We start from the raw sequence: 25,167 nt of genomic DNA on the forward strand, positions 1-25,167 counted from the left end.
AGAGTCCGCCTGTCGATGCAGGGGACACGGATTCGTGCCCCGGTCCGGGAAGATCCCGCATGCCGCAGAGCGGCTGGGCCCGTGAGCCATGGCCACTGAGCCTGCGCGTCTGGAGCCTGTGCTCCACAACAGGAGAGGCCACAACAGTGAGAGGCCTGCGTCCCACCAAAAAAAAAAAAAAAAAACGGCAGAAGAACAAAAGTATACCTTCACCCCATTTAAACCTAATCTCTGATATCAGAATAGTCATGCTCAGCAAATCAAAGAATGATGAGTCATGTCTATCCAGTGCCCTGACCTTCCTAGGGTATCCAGTGCCCTACTATCAGCAGAGGGTAGAGTTGCAAGCTATTCTCCCTTCTTTCTTCCTTGCCTCTCTAAAGAAATCTCCCACTCCCAGCAGCATTTAAACTTTGTCCCTGTAGCCTTGCCGGTGCTAAAGTGCTGTTAAAGGGATGTTTTGGGGGGGCAAAAAGGTCTGGGGAAAAAGGCCAAGATCTATAGCCACTCTGAACAGAAGGGAGATAGAAGTGCTTCAAACTGGCAAAGACAGTATCTGTTCCTGCCAGGATTCTTCTGTCAGTCTACTGTGCAGGTGATTCTATAAACTCCCCAAGGAGCTGTTTCCATGTGTACAAACAAAAAGAACTAAGGTCCTTGGAAGAATAGACGTGGCTGTTCTTTACATGGAGGTAAGGCTTAATATGGGTCTGGCAATGCGCTGGCTTGAAAGTAGCCAACTATGGTGTGACTGAAGACAGGTTGAGTGGAGAAACTCTGCGTGTGGGAGTGTTGTTAGCAGACAGTGAAGCAGGGAGGAAAAAGGGAGCAGGCATCTCGGTGGAGGGAGTCTCGCCTTGGTTCCGAAGCTGTAGGATTTGCCGGAGCAAGGCCTTACCTTCTTCCCGGGTCTGAAACAAAGTCAGGCAAATGTGTCAAAATATGTCCAAGGCTTTTCTCAAAAACAGTTTCTAAAATACTGACATACCAAGTTCCACAGAACAAGGTAGCCTTTCCAGTCACCCTGTTTTATTTTTTTTTTAATCTTTATTGGAGTATAATTGTTTCACAATACTGTGTTAGTTTCTATTGCACACCAAAGTGAGTCAGCCATATGCATACATATGTCCCCATATCCCCTCCCTCTTGAGCCATGGCAATCAGAGAAGAAAAAGAAATAAAAGGAATACAAATTGGAAGAGAAGAAGTAAAACTGTCACTGTTTGCAGATGACGTGATACTATACATAGAAAATCCTAAAGATGCCCCCAGAAAACTACTAGAACTAATCAATTAATTTGGTAAGGTTGCAGGATACAAAATTAATGCACAGAAATCTCTGGCATTCCAATACACCAACAATGAAAAATCAGAGAAATTAAGGAAACAACCCCATTTGCCATCACACAAAAAGAATAAAATACCTAGGAATAAACCTGCCTAAGGAGGTGAAAGACCTGTACTCAGAAAACTATTAAACACTGAGGAAAGAAATCAAAGATGACTTAAACAGATGGAGAAATAGACCATGTTCTTGGATTGGAAGAATCAATATTGTGAAAATGACTATACTACCCAAAGCAATCTACAGATTGAATGCAAACCACTCACCCTCCTAATCACCTTCCACTTTCCACCCCCAGATCATAGTAAAGTCATGTGCTAGAACCTAAAATCCAAACCTTTTACTAAAGAACTGATACTCACATCATTGAATGCACAGCACTTTTGGGCACAAGCTGAAGCTTCATCCCACAGCTTGCACTTAAAATAATACTGGGCCAGATAGCGGAAAGCAGTGCTCTCCTCCAAGTGTTCCACTATTTCCTAGATAAGGAAATCAAGAATGACTGAGGTGACAAGAATAAGATCAGCAACCCAATTCTCATGCTCATGACACATACCCCACACGAATAGATATCTTGGATATATTTGATGTAACATTGGGCTGCCTGTTCTGACTCAGTCAACTGTTCATGAAGCCTACAAAAGAAATTGGTCTTTAAGTATAAATCATATCTCAAAGCAAGCTAGTGATAAAAAGTAAAAGCACACAGTTAAGATAAAAAAATGATAATACATAGACAAGTACAAATTTTGACATAAATGACACAGTGGGACCCAGAATAGTATTAGTGCCCAGAGGTGGTGGTTACTTCATCAAAGCTTAGAATCATTACTCTGCTACTGGTGATGGAGGGAAAGTTAGTAAACACTTAAGCTGGATAATATACCATTGCAAAAATTCCCTGGTAATACCCTGAGTGAGATTAAAAAAGATACCAAGCAATTCAGATTTTTTGTAAGAATCCAGAAAAGAACTGGCAGGAATGAAATTGCATTTAAGAACCTCTTTCCTTATCATTTCTGAGTTATTCCTTATTTTCCTGGGCCTTATCAGGAGGAGATTAGTACCTAAAGTAGTTTTCCTAGACTGCTCTGACATAAAAATTTCATTTCTTTCAATTCATTCTTGAATTTTCCAAATAGGAAAACAATTCCTCTTCAAAGAGAAGTAGCATTCTCTTGAGTCAAGATGGCTAAATTTCCAGACCAGTAATCATACACTGTGCTACACCCCCTCATTCATGTAGATGATGGATGGGAAGCTCTAGAATGTGCAGGACCCACCTCACCAGAGAAGCCAACAGAAATATCACTAGCGTGTCACTCTTTCACTCACTTTGCCAGTTTCACCAGAGCCATCTTTTCCACATCTCCCACGGCATAAGCTCTCCAATAGCACTGTCAAAAAAATAAATAAACTGGTCACTTCAACCACTGCCCCATGTGCCATGACTAATCACATAGAGACTCAGGTCCTGCAAGCCTCCCAGAAGTTCAGACTTGAAGAATAAAAAGCATTTTTACCAGATCTGATAGGTCCAGGCTACATACTAACATTCCCACTAATGATGTCAGCCCCACTTTGCTTTATACACCCTATGTGCCTATAAATATTCAGACTTCCCTATGTAGATAGATCTACATGAAGGAAAATTAAGCACAGATAGCTCAACCCCTCATCCAAACAGCAGATTTCCACACAAACTCTTCAGGACCCAATTTCAGATACCTTTTTGGCTTCCACTAGTTGATTGAGTTTCTCATAACATTCTCCTAAAGCGACCAGCATACGAGAATCATTGGGCCTGAGAGGGAAGAGAAATAGGAAATCCAAGCAAAAACTGAAGTCCTCCCTTGAGGAACCACCACCACTATTTCAAAGCTATGAAGGGAATGGGCTTTAATCCAATACTTCATGTAATTATATTATTTTGTGTTCACAATTATACTATTAACACGTTAGTAGAATACACTACATAAAAATGACTAAACAACATATGGCATGTTTAAATTTAGGTCTCTAAGAGTCAAAACCATTCACTGTGATTCTTCAATATCTATCAAAAGAGAAAGAAGAGTGTCAGTCCTTCCCACAACAAACACATCATCAAGTGGCCCGACTTACCGAAGCTGGTGGGCCCGTCTATAATAATAAAGGCAATAAAATGGCATCTTAAGGATTTCATAGGTCTGCCCAAGGCCATACCAGGCTCTGTAGTCCCGCTTATTGACCTCAATAGCATGCCTAAGAAATGGAAGAGAGACTGGTAAGAGAGCAGAATCAAAGTTAGCGACTTGCAGGCTCAATAGAGACTCCTAAAATCACAACAATCTGCTCCATCTCCCCCTCCAACTAAATGCTCACCTATAAGCCTGAATAGCAGCAGATGTGTTCTTCATTTCCATGTACTCATGTCCCATCAGCGTCCAGGCACCAAGATACCGAGGATTCAATTTCAGTGCCCTCTGGAAATACAAGGCTGCTTTCTCATGCTGAGAACGCAAACTATAATAATTGCCTAATTGAAAGACAAACAAACAAAATATATAAATAACTAGAAAGGCAAAAATAAGTCACTAAAATAGGCAGCATTCCACAGAGTAGGCATGAACCATAACCCATTCCCCCAAAGTCCTTGCAGAAAAGCCAAATTCTACATATGGGCAACACCATCATTCCCTTGGAAAATATATTTTATCTATCACACATTCTGGTTTTTTTAAAAAAAAAATGTTTCCTAACACCACAAAGATTTTCTTCATTTTATTTCCTCTCAATATAGCATTTATACATATATTTCCTTAATAAAGGGTAGGAAATTCCTAGAGTATGCTTTAGATTGGTGGTTTTCCAACTATCTTCCTAGGTTTCTAAGGAGGTACCTAAAGGATTAAAAAGGTAGCACTCTGAACTCCCCTCTTCCACAAGAATCAAGGAAGTTCTATTATAATTGGTCTTAAAAAGAATATATGAAAGATTTTAAGATTCTATAAAAAATTTTCTTTGAAGAAAGGGAATAAAGGCCATCTTTCTTATACTAACTAGTAAATGGATAAACGAAATGTAGCATATATCCAGACAACGAAATACTTTTCAGCAGTAAAAAGAGAAGAACTACTGACATATGTTGCAACATGGACAAACCTCGAAAAAGAGCTCAGTGAAAAAAGCTAGACAATAAGACTAAATATTCCAAGATTCCACTTATATGAAATTTCCAGAAAATGCAAAACTATACAGAGAGAAGGCAGATCTGCTGGGGATTGGGAGTAGGGCTGACTGCAAATAGACCCAAGGGAACTTTTTGGGATGATGGAGTGTTCTAAACTGGATTATGATTATGGTTACACAACTGTATAAATTAGCAAAAACTCAGTGAACTGTAAACTTAAAATAAGTAAATTTTATGTTATGTAAATTATCCCTCAATAAAGCTATTTTTAATATATACCAATAAAATGGACAACCTAGAAGAAATGGACATATTCCTAGAAATGTATAAGCTCCCAAGATTAAATCAGGAATAAGTAGAAAATATGAACAGACCAATTACCAGTAATGAAATTGAATCAGTAATAAAACAACATCCAACAAAAAAAGTCCAGAACCAGATGGCTTCACAGGTGAATTTTACCAAACATTTAGATAAGAGCTAACACTTATCTTTTCCAAATTATTCCAAAAAATTGCAGAGGAAGAAATGTTTCCAAACTCATTCTACAAAGCCAGCATCACCCTGACACCAAAACCAAAGATACCACAAAAAAAGAAAATTACAGGCCAATATCACTAATGAACATAGATGAAAAGATCCTCAATAAAGTATTAGCAAACTGAATCCAACAATACATTAAAAGGATCATACATCATGATCAAGTGGGATTTATCCCAGGGATGCAAGGATGGTTCAATATCTGCAAATCAATCAATGTGATACACCACACTAACAAAATGAAGAATAAAAATTATATGATCATCTTGATACAGAAAAAGCTTTTGACAAAATTCAACATGCATTTATGATAAAAACTCTCCACAAAGTAGGTATAGAGGGAACATCAACATAATAAAGGCCATATATGATAACATCTACTCAACTCACATCATACTCAAAGGTGAAAAGCTAAAAACTTTTCCTCTAAGATCAGGAAAAAAATCAAGGATGCCCACTTTTGTGACTTTTTTCAATGTAGTACTCGAAGTCTTAGCCACAGCAATCAGATAAGAAAAAGAAATAAAAGGAATCCAAATTAGAAAGAAAGAAGTAAAACTGCCACTGTTTACAGATGACATGATTCTATACATAGAAAATCCTAAAGATGTCACCAAAAAATTACTAGAGCTCATCAATGAATTCAGTAAAGTTGCACACTACAAAATTAATACAGAAATCTGTTGCATTTCTATACACTAATGACAAACTACCAGAAAGAGAAATTAATGAAACAATCCCATTTACAATCACATCCAAAAAAATAAAATACCTAGGAGTAAATCTAATTAAGGAGTTAAAAGACTTGTACTCAGAAAACTATAATACACTGATGAAAGAAAATTAAGACACAAACAGAAAGATATACTTTGTTTATGGATTTGAACCATTAATATTATTAAAATGACCATACTACCCAAGACAATCTACAGATTCAATGCAATCCCTAACAAAATACCAACGGTGGAACTTCCCTGGTGGTACAGTGGTTAAGACTCTGGGCTCCCAATGCAGGGGGCCCGGATTTAATCCCTGGTCAGGGAACAAGATCCCGCATGCCACAACTAAAGATCCCACATGCCACAACTAAAGATCCTGCATGCTGCAACAAAGACGCCACACGCAGCAATGAATATTCCGTGTGCTGCAACTAAGACCCAGCGCAGCCAAATAAATAAATAAATATTTTTTAAAAAAATACCAATGGGATTTTTCACAGAACCAGAACAAATAATCCCAAAATTTGTATGGGAACACAAAAGACCTTGAACAGCCAAAACAATCTTGAGAAAGAAGAACAAAACAGGAAGCATCACATTCCCTGACTTCAAACTATACTACTAAGCTACAGTGATCAAAACAGTATGGTACTGGTCCAGAAACTCACACACTTATGGTCAATTAATCATGACAAAGGAGGCAAGAATATACAATGGGGAAAAGACCATCTCCAATAAGTGATGCTGGGAAAACTAGACAGCTACATGTAAAAGAATGAAATTAGAACACTTTCTCATACCATATAAAAAAATAAACTCAAAATGGATTAAAGATCTAAATGTAAGAACAGAAACCATTAAAACTCCTAGGAGAAAACAGAGGCAAAACACTCTTTGACAGGAATCATAGCAATACTTTTTTGGATCCATCACCTAAGGCAAAGGAAACAAAAGCAAAAATAAACAAATGTGACCTAATTAGACTGAAAAGCTTTTGCACAGCAAACAAAACAATCAACAAAACGAAAAAACAGGGACTTCCCTGGTGGCACAGTGGTTAAGAATCCGCCCGCCAATGCAGGGGACATGGGTTTGATCCTACATGCCATGCAGCAACTAAGCCCGTGCACCACAACAACTGAGTCCGTGCTCTAGAGCCCACGAGCCCAAGTACTGAAGCCTGCGCGCCTAGAGCCCATGCTCCACAACAAGAGAAGCCACCACAATGAGAAGCCTGTGAACCACAACAAAGAGTAGCCCCTGCTTGTCACAACTAGAAAAGCCTGTGCACAGCAACAAAAACCCAATGCAGCCAAAAATAAATAAATTAATTAAAACAAAACAAAAAGACAACTTACTGAATGGGAGAAAATATTTGCAAATGATATCCAAAATATATAAACAGTTCATACAACTTAATATCAAAAAAACAAACAACCCAGTCAAGAAATGGTCAGAAGACTTGATAGACATTTTTCCAAAGAAGACGCACAGATGGCCAATAGGCACATGAAAAGATGCTCAATATCATTAATCATCAGAAAAGCAAATCATGGGGCTTCCCTGGTGGCGCAGTGGTTAAGAATCCGCCTGCCAATGCAGGGGACACGGGTTTGAGCCTTGGTCCAGGAAGATCCCACATGCCGCAGAGCAACTAAGCCCGTGTGCCACAACTATTGACCCTGCACTCTAGAGTCCATAAGCCACAACTACTGAGACCATGCGCCACAATTACTGAAGCCCGCGTGCCTAGAGCCTGTGCTCCGCAACAAGAGAAGCCACCGCAATAAGAAGCCCACACACCACAACGAAGAGTAGCCCCCAACTAAAAGAAAGCCCATGTGCAGCAACTCCTAGAAGAAAACCGCAACTAAAAGAAAGCTCACGTGCAGCAACAAGGACCCTACGCAGCCAAAAATAAATAAATAATTTTTTTTTTTTTTTAAAAAGGAAAACAAATCAAAACCACAATGAGATATCACCTCACAACTGTCAGAATGGCTATCATCAAAAAGACCACAAATAACAAATGTTAGTGAGGATGTGGAGAGAAGGGAACATTTGTACACTGTTGGTAGGAATGTTAATTGGTGCAGCCACTAGGGAGAACAGTATGGAGGTTCCTCAAAAACCTGAAATATCACCTCACAACTGTCAGAATGGCTATCATCAAAAAGACCACAAATAACAAATGTTAGTGAGGATGTGGAGAGAAGGGAACATTTGTACACTGTTGGTAGGAATGTTAATTGGTGCAGCCACTAGGGAGAACAGTATGGAGGTTCCTCAAAAACCTGAAAATAGAACTACGATATGATCTAGCAATTCCACTTCTGGGTATATATTCAAGGAAAACAAAAACACAAATTTGAAAGGATACATGTACCCCAATGTTCACAGCAGCATTACTTACAATAGCCAAGATATGGAAGCAACCTAAGTGTCCATCAACAGAGGAATGGATAAAGAAGATGTGGTATACATACATAATGGACTACTACTCAGCCATTAAAAAGAATGAAAATTTGCCATTTGCAACAACATGGATGGATCTGGAAGGTATTATGCTTAGTGAAATGTCAATTTGATAAAGACAAACTATCTATTATCACTTATACATGGAATCTAAAAAATAAAACAAATGAATGAATATAACAGAACAGAAACAGACTCACAGATAAAGAGAACAAACTAGTGGTTACCTATCGGGAGAGGGAAGTGGAGAGGGCAAAATAGGCATAGGGGATTAAGACGTACAAACTACTACGTGTAAAATAAATAAGCTACAAGGAAATACTGTACAGCACAGGGAATATAGCCAATATTTTATAGAACTTTAAACGGAGTATAATCTATAAAAAACTTGAATCACTATGTTGTACACCTGAAACTAATACTATAAATCAACTATACCTCAATTTTTAAAAAAAGAAGAGGGCTTCCCTGGTGGCGCAGTGGTTAAGAATCCGCCTGCCAATGCAGGGGACACGGGTTCGAGCCCTGGTCCGGGAAGATCCCACATGTCATGGAGCAACTAAGCCCATAAGCCACAACTACTGAGCCTGCGTGCCTAGAGCCCATGCTCCACAACAAGAGAAGCGAGCGCACCACAACAGAGTAGCCCCCGCTCGCCACAACTAGAGAAAACCCGCGTGCAGCGGGAAAGACCCAGTGCAGCCAAAAATTAAATAAATGAATAAATTCATTTAAATAAATAAAAATAAAAAAGAAGAAAAGAAGAAAAAACAATTTGAGATATACCAAGACTCTGAGGGATTTTTCATGAGATATTGTTGAGTGAGAAAAGTAAAATACAGAGAAATGTGTGTAATATGATCCTATTTTTGTAAGCAAACAGCCCATTAAACCCTGCATATGTGTATGTTTCATGTGGTATGGGACATGCTAACACAAGTATGTTAAAGGAGGAAAGGTGCAGTGAGGGAAAAAAACCCTGCACTTTAAAAAAATCTCCTTTATGTATAAATTGCATGTGCAATTTAGATAAAAAGATGGATTTAAATGTATATATACTAATTTACAGAGATAATGATATACTGTCAAACGGAGAGAGCAAATTGCAGAGAAATTATACAATTCCACTTTGGTAAAAAACAAGTAATAAGATTTCTATACATGCGTTTGTCTTTGCTTTTAATTTGTCTAGATTCAGCTGTCAGTTTGCTTCAGGAGAAATTATTTATAACAATTGTCTGTATCACTTAAGATCATTCAAGTTCACATTCACCTGGGAAAAAAGCAAGATGGAGGGTTTTATGTCCTATAAATGGATACCTTTGCTTCTGCCACTGACTCAGACCCAGAGACAGAGGAATAAGCAAACTCTAGGCAGATTGTCCAAAGGTTAACTTCTGTAATAGAACAGGAGAAGTGAAGTAGTGGTAGCAAGGGTATAAGCTTTAGCTGCTAAAGGAGTCAGGATGACAAAGGAGGTGTTAAGGAAGTCAGAACAGGCAAGTTCTGGGCAAAGATTAAGTAGATGAGATTTTCTGACCAGTTGGAACAGCTAAAATGTACTGAATGATTACAATGTGCTGGGCAACTTACATTGTTATAAGTGCTTTTTATATGTTAATTTACTTACTCCTCACAATGAATACATGGGAGAATGTTCTACTGTTATTATCCCTTTATGGATGAGGAAAGTATAGTGCACAGAAGTTAAATCCAATGTCACACAGCTAGTTAGTAACAAAACCAAGATTTAAACTTGGGCAGTTTTGTTCCAGAGTCCAAATCTTAACCATGCTATACTGTAATATATACATATATAAATACACATACATATACGTATTTGTGTGTGTGTGTGTGTGTGTGTGTGTGTGTGTGTGTGTGTAAAGAGACTGGGACTCCAGAAAAGATGCAGAGGAAGCATTCAATTCACATCAAGACATAACTGCAGAAGCAAGGACTAAACAAGTAGGAGATTCTTGCCATCACTCTATTCTTAAGTGGTTTCATTCTCTTTCAGGTCTTCAGTTTCTTCTCTTCTCTCTCCACCCTTCTTTCTCCTTTGTGAAAGCTGAAATATATTTTTTGTCATATCTAATGTTCCTTTTTCTTGATTTTTAAGATAGGTGGGCTGAATTCAACAAACATTTATTGACCATAAGTCAGGAACTTCGCTAGGCATTACAGATACACTGAAGAAAAAACAGTTCATTAAGAAGTTTACCAATCAAACGATTATTTAAAAAACCAGATGGGAATTCCCTGGCAGTCCAGTGGTTAGGACTCCGCACTCTCACTGCCGAGGGCCCGGGTTCAAACCCTGGTCTGGGAAATAAGATCCTGCAAGCCACAAGGCATGGCCAAAAAATAAATAAATACATAAAATAAAAAAAACAGAAACTCCTAAAGCATTACTCTTCGTATGTACGTATCCTTTGATTTTGTTCTGCTTGGTTTTTTTTTGCGGTACGCAGGCCTCTCACTGCTGTGGCCTCTCCTGTTGCGGAGCACAGGCTCCGGATGCGCAGGCTCAGCGGCCATGGCTCACGGGCCCAGCCACCCCGCGGCATGTGGGATTTTCCTGGACCGGGGCACGAACCCGTGTCCCCTGTATCGCCAGGTGGACTCTCAATCACTGCACCACCAGGGAAGCCCATATCCTTTGATTTTAACTGGCTTTAAGTTAGTATGCTAAAAAAGGAACAGTTCATTATCTCCCCTACCTCTATTTCCTTTCTTCAGGTGAAGGACACTGTTATCAATCTGGTTACCCATTCACCAATTCCTCTAAGTTCTACTTCCTAAATATCTTCTAAATCTAATCGCTTCTCTTCATTCCTCCTGCCAATACCTCAGCTTGGGCTCTCATCATCTCTAGACTGGATTATTGCAAAAGCCTCCTTGTTGGTCTTGCCCTTTTTCTAATCCTCCCAGCACACTGTCTCCAGTTATCATTTGAAAATGAAAATCTAAAAACATTTATCATTCTCTGGTTTAAAATCCTTCAGAAGACTTCTCCTGCCTTAAGAATAAAATCCAAACTTTTAGTAAGGCACAAAAGGCTCTTCAAGATCTGGCCCCGTTCATACATTCCCTCCTCCCACACCATGCTTCAGGACACTAAACTATTTCAGGATCACTGTCTGTTTCACACTTCAATGCCTCTGCACTGCAATACCCTTCCCAAGTCAATCCATTTCCTCCTTTAGTGAACTCTTTCACTCCTGCCCATCCTTCAGGTATCACCTTCTAAAGAAGCCTTCCCTAACTAGACTGGATTAGCTACCTTTCCTATGTACTCTCTTAGCATCCTATGTTTACTTCAATCATAATCCTCAACCCACTATATTACAGTTGTTTCTTACTGGTCTTCCTCAGTAGGTAATGGGGTAGGTACTGCAACACAAACCACCATATCTGGCACTCAGAAGATGTTCAAAAGATGTTTTCTGAATAAACTGGAGTTCCATCCTCACTTTAACAGACGTTATACTTCATTCACAATGCTCTGATATTGAAAAGATTATTTGTTCCTCTTACCTATGTTCCCATAGGATTTTTCTTTTTTTTTTTTTTTTTTTTTTTGGTACGCGGCCTCTCACTGCTGTGGCCTCTCCCGTTGCGGAGCACAGGCTCCGCGGCCATGGCTCACGGGCCCAGCCGCTCCACGGCATGTGGGATCTTCCCAGACCGGGGCATGAACCCGCGTCCCCCGCATCGGCAGGCGGACTCTCAACCACTGCACCACCAGGGAAGCCCGGATTTTTCTTTTTTTAATATTTATTTCCCATACTATACTACAACTTCCTAAAGGGCTGGAAATATTTATTGAATGACTGAATTGAAATTCTATCAGTTTACTAACAACATCCTAACATACAAATGTATGTTCTCAATGCAGTGTCACCAAAGACCCAGGAACAGGGTCTTTCATCTCCAGGAAACTTAGGCTTTCAATCACAACCAACCAAGCTTACTTTTATCCAAGAGTGGCCATTCATCTAATTATGTCAACTGATTATCAGGTCACAGTAGTGTGGCCAAGTACATAGGGCCATGGTTCTCAACCAAGGATGATTCTGACCCCAAGAGGTTATTTGGCTTTATCTGCACAACTGGGGGAAGGAGGTTACTGACATCTAGTGGGTAGAGCTGGGTATATTTCTAACACCCTGCAATGTATAGGACAGACCCCCACAAAAGAAATTATCAGCCAAAAATGTCAATAGAGCCAAGAGTGAGACACCCTGATACAGAAAAAGATACACTCCCATCTCTTTTCATAGGATTGGAAATTCTTACAAACATTTTAGTAATATTAGTACGTTTAAAATACACAGGCTTTGGGACCTCCCTGGTGGTCCAGTGGTAAAGAATCTGCCTTCCAATGCAGGGGATGTGGGTTCGATCCCTGGTCAGGGAACTAAGATCCCACATGACATGGGGCAACTAGGCTGTGCGCCACAACTACTGAGCCTGCATGCTGCAAACTAGAGTCCACGTGCTCTGGAGCCCACACGCCACAACTACAGAGCCCATGCACTCTGGAGCCCACGCACCACAGCTAGAGAGAAGCCCGTGTGCCACAACAAAGAGCCCACGCCACAACAGAAGATCCTGCATGCCTCAACAAAGACCCCGCTTGTCGCACTAAGACCCGACACAGCTAAAAAATAAATAAATAGGGGCTTCCTTGGTGGCGCAGTGGTTAAGAATCCGCCTGCCAATGCAGGGGACACGGGTTCGTGCCCCAGTCCGGGAGGATCCCACATGCCGCAGAGCGGCTGGGCCCGTGGGCCATGGCCGCTGAGCCTACGCATCCGGAGCCTGTGCTCTGCAACAGGAGAGGCCACAACAGTGAGAGGCCCGCATACCGCAAAAAATAATAATAATAATAAACAAATAAAATAATAATTTAAAAATACAGGGACTTCCCTGGTGGCGCAGTGGTTAAGAATCCGCCTGCCAATGAATGGGACACGGGTTCGAGCCCTGGTCCAGGAAGATCCCACATCCGCCGAGCAACTAAGCCTGTGCGCCACAACTACTGAAGCCCACGTGCCTAGAGCCCGTGCTCTGCAACAAGAGAAGCCACCACAATGGGAAGCCCACGCACCACAACGAAGAGTAGCCCCCGCTCACCACAACTAGAGAAAGCCCGCATGCAGCAACAAAGACCCAACACAGCCAAAAATAAAATAGATAAAATAAATTTACTAAAATAAAAAACCCACATATATATATAAAAAATACACACGTTTTTGATCCAGCCTTTCAAGGAACTAATTATACAGAAATAGTTGCATAAACATGCAAAAATAAATATATACATACAAAGATGTTTCCTGAAGCAATTTTTATGTTAACAAACACTAGCCACAACTTATACAACAGAAAATGATTAAATAAAAATAATGGCACATCTATATAATAAAATACTAAATAGCCATCAAAAATAATACAATACAACTCTACATGTACTAGCATGGAAAGATGGAAAAGATATATTGTTAGGTTAAAAAAAAGGACATTACATGTGGCACATATACACAATGGAATATTACTCAGCCTTAAAAAGAAATGAAATTGAGCTATTTGTAATGAGATGGATAGAACTAGAGTCTGTCATACAGAGTGAAGTAAGTCAGAAAGAAAAAGACAAATACCGTATGCTAACACATATATATGGAATTTAAGGGAAAAAAATGTCATGAAGAACCTAGGGGTAAGACAGGAATAGAGACGCAGACCTACTGGAGAACGGACTTGAGGATATGGGGAGGGGGAAGGGTGAGTTTTGACAGGGCGAGAGAGAGTCATGGACATATACACACTAACAAACGTAGTAAGTAGATAGCTAGGGGGAAGCAGCCGCAAGGCACAGGGATATTAGCTCAGGGCTTTGTGACAGCCTGGAGAGGTGGGATGGGGAGAGTGGGAGGGAGGGAGACGCAAGAGGGAAGACATACGGGAACATATGTATATGTATAGCTGATTCACTTTGTTATAAAGCAGAAACTAACACACCATTGTAAAGCAATTATACCCCAATAAAGATGTTAAAAAAAAAAAAAAGGACATTACAAAGCAGTGTGTATAGTGATACAGTTTTTGCAAGCAAACCATACACACACACATACACCATTTTTAGTACTCACACAGAAAAATATTCTGGAGTCATATCCACCAATATTGGGGGTGGGATTACAGTGATCCTTCACATTCTATTGTATATAATTTTGTTACCTTTTTTTTTTTTAAATAAATTTATTTTATTTATTTTTGGCTGCGTTGGGTCTTCGTTGCTGCGCACGGCATTTCTCTAGTTGTGGTGAGTGGGGGCTACTCTTTGTTGTGGTGCGTGGGCTCCTCATTACAGTGGCTTCTCTGTTGTGGAGCACGGGTTCTAGGCACGTGGGCTCAGTAGTTGTGGCACACAGGCTCAGTAGTTGTGGCACATGGGCTCTAGAGCACAGGCTCAGTAGTTATGGAGCAAGGGCCCAGTTGCTCCGCGGCATGTGGGATCTTCCTGGACCAGGGCTCGAACCCCTGTCCCCTGCATTGGCAGGCGGATTCTTAACCACTGCGCCACCAGGGAAGTCCGAATTTTGTTACCTTTGACACTTATTTTTTTTGGCTGTGCTGTGAGGCATGCAGGAATGCAGGATCCCAGTTCCCCGACCAGGCATCGAACCCATGTCCCCTGCAGTGGATGCACGGAGTCCTAACCACTGGACCGCCAGGGAATTCCCTTTTTTTCTTTTGACACTTTTATATTATTGTTATTTTTACATTTGGATTACTCACAATAAAGATGAAAAAAGGTGGTGACTCTTACCAATTACACAGCATGTTTCTACACGATATTTATCAATCTCACAAAGGTTGTGAGCCAGATAACTCAACTCAGATTTCATGCTCTGAAAGAAAAGAAAGACGATCTAAGCATGAAAAAGGAACCCCTACATAATTTTTCTTGTAGCTAATGCTACTAGGTGACAATCCAACCCAGGAGATCAAAGCACAAAAGAGCTTAAGTCCAAGCAAAGGAAGGAGCTCACTCTGACATAAAGAAGGTTGGAGAATGTGTCCATATTTTCAATCCTGTAAGGGTCTTGTTTCCTTAGTTCATTAAAAATAGAGAGGGCTTTGTCGATATCTGCAGAAAGAAGACAGAGAATTCAGAAAACAACACAGCACTACCTTCAGGGTTTGATGGTATTTCGTTGTCCTTATTCACTCACCTCTGATATTGTGATAGGCAACTGCAATTTGGGAAACAATATATGAGCTCTTAGAGAAGCCCACATCAATGAGATTCTGATACTTTTGCAGGGCCTCCTCTATCAACTGCAACTCTGTGTATATATGAGCCAGAAAAAACTCTTTCATCCAGGTGTCTGGCAAAGACAGGAACTTCAGCTGGCAGCAGGAGAGAGAGGAACACACTTAATATACTTTGACCTCTCTCCCAAATGAACATCAAGGAACTATATTGTCTAAAAGAATTTATCACCAAAATTTTATTAGAGTACCTAATAATGAACACAGGGCAGTTCAATTAAGTGAACAGGACTCAAAGCACAATAGGAAGGAATAGGGAGGAATGGTCTAGCTGGGGACAGCTTCAAAGAAACGACAGGATTTGAGGCGAGCCTTGGAGGATGGGTAGAAACTGAATAGAAAAAGGGAGAGGAAGAGAAAAAAGACAACATTCTAGGTAAGGACAACAAAAATAGAGGAAAAACAGTCATAATGAGTGTGGGTAAATAGAATGAGGCAACTAGCTCAGTTTGAGGGGAGGCTATGAGTTGGGAAGAAGTGGAAAAATAAGACTGAACTGATAGGGTGGGTCCTATGCTGCAACAGGAAATGGGATGCAACAGGAAACCACTGCAATTTTTGACAGGAGAATGACATGATGACATGGGTACTTTAAGAATAAGTTTGGAAACAGTATGCCAGATGGCTTGGAAATGGGAATATAAAAATGGGAAAGCTAAGATAGAAAGTATTTATTACTTTTAAGTAATCCAAATTTGAGATGATAACCAAGACAGCAAAGGAAACCAAGAGAAAGAGATGCAGACAAGAAGGTAACCATGGCAATGTCTGGCGACCGACTAGATAAAGGGAAATAAGAGAAAGGGAAGAGACAAAATATGACTCTGAGGAGTCAAGACTGGGTGCATCCTGAGAAACAGAGATACAACTGAGAGTCCATCAAGTTGGGAGGAGGAAAGAGAATTTGGTAGGCAAGATGAGAAATTTGGTTTTGCATATTCTGAGTTCAGAGATAAAACAAACTTTCAATGAAAGTCTAGTAGGCAGTTAGAGATAGGTAAATACAAGTAAACCAAGATTGAGATTTCAGACACAAATGTAGTAGCGTGTATCACTACTGGGGAAAATCAACCAGCCCTTGGTCCTTTAGAGCCAACAAAAGGAAGTGTGTTGTTGCTTCTATTAACTATTGAATAACAGCAAAATAAACTTTGTAGACAATGTTCTCTAACAATGACTAATAAAACAATGCAGTTTATAAAGCAATTTCATATACATTATTTCATTAATTAACAAATCTCTAAATCTCAACAGAGACCTATGACAGCTCAGAAGAAACATTAAAAATGTTTTTAACTCAATTCTTGATATCAGAGAAATCGTTCCTATAGCATCTTTGGAATTAAGAAAGAAACTATAATAACATTTAGTCTATAAAACAAGTTACAGTAAAACTTGAATGTGAAAACATGAATATGAAAAGATACTCTAAGTCAACTGAATGCAAATGCAACTACCAAACAAGATCTAGACATCAGTCTTTCAAATAAAGACCTAAATCCCAACAGTGAAAGAGACTAGAGAAGGAGCAAAGAGGTAGCTATAATGAAAGGTTTAGCAAAACTTTCTCCCCCTACCCCATTATTAAAGAATTACATAAGACTTGAAGCAGAAGATTTTTCACATAGCTCATCTCAATTTACCATCTCCTTGTCTGTAATCAAGTTACAGAGCTCTAGCCAGGCTCCCCAATGCAAAGGCAAAACATGAGTAGCCTCCACAAACACATCAATGGCCTCTTTCACCAAGTCCAGCTTTCGAAGCACCACACCGTACCTAGGAAAGAAGGGAATGATCACAGAAGTTAACAACATCTCCCCTCTACTCAGAAGAATATCTCACATAAGTTCCAAATTACTATAACACTTACAGATAAAGGCCAAATCCATCAAGTTCCCGAGCCTGGTGTTTTTTGCTGAGCTCCACTCTCAATTCTCTGAGAGCCTCATTTTTCACTTGACCTTTCTCCAGTGGGCCTAGGAAAGAAACAGAGTTTCTGATCTAAGGGTAGACTGCTGTTTTTCATTTCATAGACCTAGATATTCCCTTTGGCATCAACCAAAGTTACACCTGGAACTTCCAGCAAACACTCACAAGTGGCCAATGACATCTTTTTTTTTTTTTTTTTTTTTTTTGCGGTACACGGGCCTCTCACTGTTGTGGCCTCTCACATTGCGGAGCACAGGCTCCAGATGCGCAGCCTCAGTGGCCATGGCTAACGGGCCTAGCCGCTTCGCGGCATGTGGGATCTTCCCGGACCAGGGCACGAACCCATGTCCCCTGCACTGGCAAGCGGACTCCCAATCACTGCACCACCAGGGAAGCCCCCTCCAATGACATCTTACACAGTCCACTTACTTTATTATAGAAACTGCAACTTATAAGTGGTCTGCAGTCATATTTTGTTAGGCCCACACAGGTTTTTAAAAATCTGAATTAATTATCAATGCTGAAAAATCAGAAGCCTCAACTAAAAATCTAAATTTCTAGGTTCAGGTTGCAGGGAACAGGTTAGGGCCAGCAGAAGAAAGCCCCTGACAACACCAGGCCCACATTCCCACAGGGCAACCCTCAGAGGGAGTTGGGTGACAACCAGCCAGTTGTGCTCTCCAATTTGCAAACTCCTCCTCCGTCCACTTCCCATGTTTATATTACCTGCCTGGCTCCTATAGGCATTATAGAGTTTGCAACCTCTGTTTTAGTCCAAAAGGTAAGAGAAAGAAATTCATACCTAGGCTATCAACTGTTTCATCATCCTTCTTCTTTTCTCCAGACTGTAAGAGAAAATCAATAAATAGGTCTTTTTTTCCGCTTATTCTGAAACCTGTAGCAGCCTGATTCGACCAAAAAGTCCAACCAAAATGACATCTACTATTGGTCACTAATTTTAAACAACTATTCGGGGGCTCCCACTGGCCAAATCTGGAATAATCTGAGTATCAAAATGATAAAGTGAAATAATGAATTATAAACAATTAAAAATATAGGAATTCTTGAGTCCATACTGATACTAGATAAATACATAAATAAGTGGAGAAGGGGAAGACAGGCTCTTGCTTAGAATTTACTACTCAAGAGAGTGCTGGAGTAGAAAATCATCATTTTGCAACATTATAATAAAGAATACTTCAGGCAAAAATTAACAATGAATTTCTTGACTAATGGTTATTTAGGTTTTTAATTTTTTTGTCTATTACAAAAAACCGTTCAATGAACAGCCCTGTACATATATATATCCTTGTGCACACACTGAAGTATTTCTATTGGACAAGTTAAGTTTCTTAAGGAAGAATTGTTTGGGCATAGTATTTCAAATTGACATAATCTGCCCAGAGCAGCGGCCCACTCATGTCGGGGCGTGGGTTTCATCTCCCCATACCAAGAAGTGGGTGGTGGGCTGAGGCCCCAGTGGTTCTGGGTGCCAAATCTCACCCACAGGCACGCCAACCAAACCAACGCCAAACTACTTTTACTCCTGAAACAGAGTGTCTACTGCCCCATACCTTTGTCAATAATGAATATTACCAATATTTTTATATTTTCTTTCGTACCATCATTTTTTTTACTTTACTTACGATGTCTTCTTTATTATTGCTAAGTATTTATAAAGTACATTCACCAAGTAGACTTTTGCTAAACTATTTGAAGATTAAACTTTTGCTACTGGGATTCTAAATATGGATACTTCACTGACAGCAGAATGACATCTTAAAATGGCCCTCACCAGGTATCTAGAATACATGTACAGGAAATAGGCTTTCTTGCTATTGCAGCCATGCAGGAAATGTGCTGCCCGATCATATTCTTTAACGTCAAAGTAGGCCTTGGCCAGGGTGTAAGCATCCATATCCTGAGCATCCTCCTAAAAGAGAGACAAGTTAATGTAAGTGGTTAGGAACAGGATAACAAAAGTTCAAATCCAAGAATATTCATTAATTTCAAGATGTAAGAAAAGATAATTATTTTCCTCCTCCCAAAAACCTAATACTTATTTATTAGTTTATGAAGTAAGGTCACAGAACATTTTTTCAAAATAAAAGCTTGGGGAAAACATTAAAATTTAAAAAACTAAACCAATGCACTCAGAAACTTTTATTGTTTCTGCAAATGTTGTGGGAAATTGCATGTGCTTTAGTGTTAGGGACTTGGATTTAAATTCTGACTCCTTGATTTCCTGGTTTCAAGACATTAGTAGGGAACTTACTTAGCTTCTCTGAGTATTCACTTCTTCATCTGTAAAATGGAGCCAGTAATACGGATTTGATATGAGGAAAAAGTGAGAAAGTCATGAAAAATGTCTAGCATTAATATGTGACATGCCTTTCCTTCGGCAGACTTTTAAATTTCCACATAAATGCAACATGCTGTGGAATTACTTATACTTTTTGTATTTCAACAAAGTTTTGCATGTTAGTATTGTAAAAACCAAAAAAACACAGCTATAATTCTCTATGTAAAAAAAAAAAATGAAATGATGCACATTTGAGGTAAAAACATACAATCCCCCCAAATTCTAAGGATAAGTTGATTAAAACTTTAGTAATTTCATTCTCCTCATCCTTCATGTCCAAATATTACCAGCACAAAACTGGAACCAAAATTATGTTCAATATTTTCTTCATTGGATGAAAATGTCCTAAATATGGCCATTCAGCTTAGGATTGTGGTGGCCTTTTTCACGTACACTCACCATTTACTTATTTCTTCTCCTGCCTCTCACCTGCATTGTGTCTTTTGGATTAAGGAACATTCATTGTTTTTAAGTGTGTGTGTGTGTGTGTGTGTGTGTGTGTGTGTGTGTGTGTGTGGTTGGTGGGGGTGGTAATCAAGAAATGGCATCTTCAGGAAAAATAAAATGGATTATGATAAAGATCTTTCAGATGACACAGACTATGCAAACATATATACTATAGATCATACATAAAATGTATTCCTATCTCATTTAATTGTCTCAATATCCCCACAAAGTAAATACTATTATCCACAGATAGGGAAAACTGTGGCTCAGGAGGTTAATTAAGTTGCCAAAAGTCACTAGTATGGCTGAGATTTGAACCCAGAGCTGTCTGGATCCAAAATCAGTTTCGTGCTGTTGTATTGGGCTGGCCAAAAAGTTCATTCGGTTTTTTTCCATTAGATGACTCTAGTAGTGCTTAGTTGTTTTTAACTTCATTTGAAACAATTTTGTTAGTGTATTGTGACAGCTGTCACATCAGGGTTTTTTTTTTTAATATTTATTTATTATTTAATTTTGGCTGTGTTGGGTCTTCGTTTCTTTTTTTTTTTTTTTTTTTTTTTATTTTTTTTTTTAATTTTTTTTTTTTTTTTATTTTTGGTGTTGTGGGTTTTTTTTTTTTTTTTTTTTTTTTTTTTTTTTGCGGTACATGGGCCTCTCACTGTTGTGGCCTCTCCCATTGTGGAGCACAGGCTCCGGACGCGCAGGCTCAGCGGCCATGGCTCATGGGCCCAGCCGCTCCACGGCATGTGGGATCTTCCCAGACCAGGGCACGAACCCGTGTCCCCTACATCCGCAGGCAAACTCTCAAACACTGCGCCACCAGGGAAGCCCGGGTCTTCGTTTCTGTGCGAGGGCTTTCTCTAAATGCAGCAAGCAGGGACCACACTTCATCGCGGTGCATGGGCCTCTCACTAACGCGGCCTCTCTTGTTGCGGAACACAGGCTCCAGACCCGCAGGCTCAGTAGTTGTGGCTCACGGGCCTAGTTGCCCAGCGGCATGTGGGATCCTCCCAGACCAGGGCTCGAACCCGTGTCTCCTGCATTGGCAGGCAGACTCTCAACCACTGCACCACCAGGGAAGCCCTCAGGGTTAACTTTTTTTAAAACTTATCAAAACTGGTGAACTTCTGTGTAGCCATTTTAATATTGAAGATAGAAGGAAAAAAGCAACATTTTCCACATATTATGCTTTATTATTTCAAGAAAGGTAAATATGCAACTGAAACGCAAAAAAAGATTTGTGCAGTGTATGGAGACGGTGCTGCGACTGATCGAACGTGTCAAAAGTGGTCTGCAAAGTTTCGTGCAGGAGATTTCTCACTGGATGAGGCTGCATGGTTGGGTAGACCAGTTGAAGTTGATAGCAATCAAATTGAGACGTTAATTGAGAACAAGCAACGTTATACCATGCAGGAGATAGCTGATATACTCAAAATATCCAAATCAAGAGTTGAAAATCATTTGCACCAACCTGGTTATATGAATTGCTTTGATGTTTGGGTTACACGTAAGTTAAGCGGAAAAAAACCTTCTTGACCGTTTTTCCGCATGTGTTTTTCTCTCTTAAATGCAATGAAAACGTTCCGTTTTTAAAACAATTGTGACGGGCAATGAAAAGTGTATAGATACTGTACAATAATGTGGAACAGAAGAGATCGTGAAGCAAGCGAAATGAACCACCATCAACCACACCAAAGGCCGGTTTTCATCCAAAGAAGGTGATGTTGTGTATATGGTGCAATTGGAAAGGCGTCCTTTATTATGAGCTCCTTTCCGGAAAACCAAACAATTAATTCCAACGAGTACTGCTCCCAATTAGACCAACTGAAACAGCACTTGATGAAAAGCCTCCAGAACTAGTCAACAGAATACGCATAATCTCCCATCAGGATAACGCACGACTGCGTGTTTCTTTGATGACCAGGCAAAAACTGTTACAGCTTGTCTGGGAAGTTCTGATTCAACTGCTGTATTCACCAGACATTGCACCTTTGGATTTCCATTTATTTAGGTCTTTACAAAATTCTCTTAATGGAAAAAATTTCAATTCCCTGGAAGACTGTAAAAGGCACCTGGAACAGTTCTTTGCTCAAAAAGATAAAAAGTTTTCGGGGCTTCCCTGGTGGCGCAATGGTTGAGAGTCCGCCTGCCGATGCAGGAGACACGGGTTCGTGCCCCGGGCCGGGAAGATCCCACATGCCGCGGAGCGACTGGGCCCGTGGGCCATGGCCGCTAAGCCTGCGCGTCCGGAGCCTGTGCTCCGCAACGGGAGAGGCCACAGCAGTGAGAGGCCCGCGTACCGCAAAAAAAAAAAAAGATAAAAACTTTTGGTAAGATGGAATTATGAAGTTGCCTGAAAAATGTGAGGAGGTAGTGAAACAGTGAATACGTTGTTCAATAAACTTCTTGGTGAAAATGCGTGATTTGTATTTTTATTTTAAAACCGAAGGAACTTTTTGGCCAACCCAATAAAAACCTTTGACGCTTCTCCCCGTTATGAATACTGTCTAGGTTGAGCTAGAAAACCTTAAAGGCTGAAATCTTAAGCAAGGACTGTTTACTAATCTCTCCAGCTTAAGTAAGAGCACCACTAAGTCTTTCAAAACTCAGCAAAAACATACAGATAAAATCGCTTAAAACACCCAGCTCTTTGAATGCTTGCATTTCCCCTACAAACATCCCTGCTAAGCAGTATGCTCCCTTCCGGTGACAGAGCACTCAGTATCCCTTCTGATGATGGGGAGCACTCAATGTGAAGACGTGCTTACCTCTGTAATAGGCGGCGGCGGCTGCAGCTCGGACAGAGGCAACGCCGGGAGGGAGAAGGCCAACTCCGCAGACCTGGAACACCCACACAAACTGAATCAGCTAAAGACTCCCAAGGCCGAGGATCCAAGCCCGGTCCCCTCGGACTCCGACATCTTACCATTTGCTACTGTGCAGTAGGCCCCGCTCCCGGGTAAGGCCCGCGATAAGTAGCAGCTGCTTTTTAATTTCCCGCAAATTTGAGAAATCGCCGCTCGATGACAGGGCGGGGACCACAGCAGCCGACACTACCACCGGGACTACAGAAGAGCTGGCAGCCATTTTCCCGTCTTGGCCACCCCAGCCAATCACCAGCGAAAATACTAGCTGCCCCTCCGCACCAAAAAAGTCTGTCTGTTATTGGCACGCTCTTGCTCCAGAAAAACCAATCAGAAATCTTCCTTCTCGTAACGTCAGTAAGAGGCGGGGAGGGAAGAGGCAATTACTTCTCCGATTGGCGAAGAACTAGTGGGGCGCGAAAGTTAGAACAAGAAAGAGGGGGGATAGCCACGACTTCTGGGCGGGGCAGAGAGGAATGAGTGATTGGGAAAGTGGCTTGGGAAACTAGGGTTGGGAACAGGGGCAAGAGAGTGCAGAATGATGTGATTGGACGAAAGATAAGAGTGTAGTTCTTGGGCAGATTCTGTGCCGCTGGATGACATAGTGGTGTATGTGTGTAGCAAGGATGTCTGGTATCCTCTAGATTTTTTCTTAAAGAAGTAAATTGTATGGCCACAGGTGAATTCTTCCTCTTTACCCACCTTTTTCTTACCCCGGGGGAGTGGGGAGGGTAACTAACATTTATTGAGGGCTTACCTTATGACAGGTTCTGTACTTTTACATACATAATCGGGTTTAACCGTTAAAACAGCTCTATGATATTGTATCATCCCAGTTTTACAGATGAAGAAAACGAAAGCTCAGAGAGTTTGCATCACTCTTCCAAGGAGAGTGTTTAGATTATAACCCAGCTCTGACTCCAAAACCCAGAGTTCTTAAACACTACATGAACATTTTCAACCTGTTTTGTTTTTAACCCTTTCATAGTAATATATGGTTTTACCAACTCCCTTGGGAATGTTTTGAACCCATTCTTTGGGTGTTATATAGAAGTGATTTTAAGTAAATCATGTTGTTTAGATTAACATGTATTATTAAAGATTGTATTCTAAAGTCAACTTTATCGCAACATACTATACAGTGCATGAAGGCAAAATTCTACTTTTTTCTTGTTTCATAAGTGTTGCACACTTTGTATTTGTTTTAAATTTATAATTTAAGAAAAAATGATTTGTTAGCAAATACAAAAATTACAGTATATCATACATCTACTTATGTGTATCTATGTATATATATTTATATATATACTGAATATAAACTGAATAAATACTGACACATAGAATGAAATGTAACTGTTTATGGCATTATAGATAGATAATGCTTTTATGACTTGTTTAGAATTCTTATATTTGCCCTTTAAAATGTTATTGTTTATTTTTATAATTGTCTTTAATTTTATAGTTTTTGTTTTGTTTTTAAATAACAAGAAAATAGAGATGATTTCAATATGCTTTTGGCAAGCACTTATTTACAAACAACACATTTTTAGTGTAGCCAGTCTTTTGTCCCAATGAATGAAAAGATAAGTTGGATATAATTGTCACACAATTTTTAAAAATAAATTTATTTATTTATTTATGGCTATATTGGGCCTTTGTTGCTGTGCACGGGATCTTCTCTAATTGCGTCGAGCGGGGGCTACTCCTCGTTGTAGTGCACGGGCTTCTCATTGTGGTGGCTTCTCTTGTTGCAGAGCACAGGCTCTAGGTGCATGGGCTTCAGTAGTTGTGGCACGTGGGCTCAGTAGTTGTGGTGCTCGGGCTTAATTGCTCCACGGCATGTGAGATCTTCCCAGACCAGGTATCAAACCCATGTCCCCTGCCTTGGCAGGCGGATTCTGAACCACTGAGCCACCAGGGAAGCCCATTGTGGGTAAATTTTTAAAGTATATATGACTTAAAATAAAACA

The 25,167-nt window shown here is 40.2% G+C and overlaps 1 protein-coding gene and 1 non-coding gene across 2 annotated transcripts; both read right to left on the bottom strand.

Moving 5' to 3' along the window:
- Nucleotides 1-135: 135 nt before the first annotated feature.
- On the bottom strand, nucleotides 136-23,420 carry CDC23 (cell division cycle 23). Its single transcript, XM_024752322.1, has 16 exons — nucleotides 23,260-23,420; nucleotides 23,102-23,174; nucleotides 19,320-19,457; nucleotides 18,327-18,369; nucleotides 17,466-17,571; nucleotides 17,239-17,371; nucleotides 15,496-15,673; nucleotides 15,313-15,410; nucleotides 15,090-15,171; nucleotides 3,713-3,866; nucleotides 3,473-3,592; nucleotides 3,077-3,152; nucleotides 2,684-2,745; nucleotides 1,905-1,983; nucleotides 1,708-1,827; nucleotides 136-911 (listed from the first exon to the last, which is right to left on the bottom strand). Exons 1-16 carry the CDS (start codon nucleotides 23,418-23,420, stop codon nucleotides 741-743), a joined length of 1,794 nt encoding a protein of 597 aa, XP_024608090.1. The 3' UTR covers nucleotides 136-740.
- On the bottom strand, nucleotides 18,942-19,063 carry LOC112404500 (small nucleolar RNA ACA64). The gene has a single exon (XR_003004105.1). It is a non-coding gene; the product is annotated as a small nucleolar RNA ACA64 (small nucleolar RNA).
- Nucleotides 23,421-25,167: the final 1,747 nt, after the last annotated feature.

Source organism: Neophocaena asiaeorientalis, unplaced genomic scaffold, assembly GCF_003031525.2.
Source record: "Neophocaena asiaeorientalis asiaeorientalis breed wild unplaced genomic scaffold, Neophocaena_asiaeorientalis_V1.1 scaffold204, whole genome shotgun sequence".
Lineage (NCBI taxonomy): Eukaryota > Metazoa > Chordata > Mammalia > Artiodactyla > Phocoenidae > Neophocaena > Neophocaena asiaeorientalis.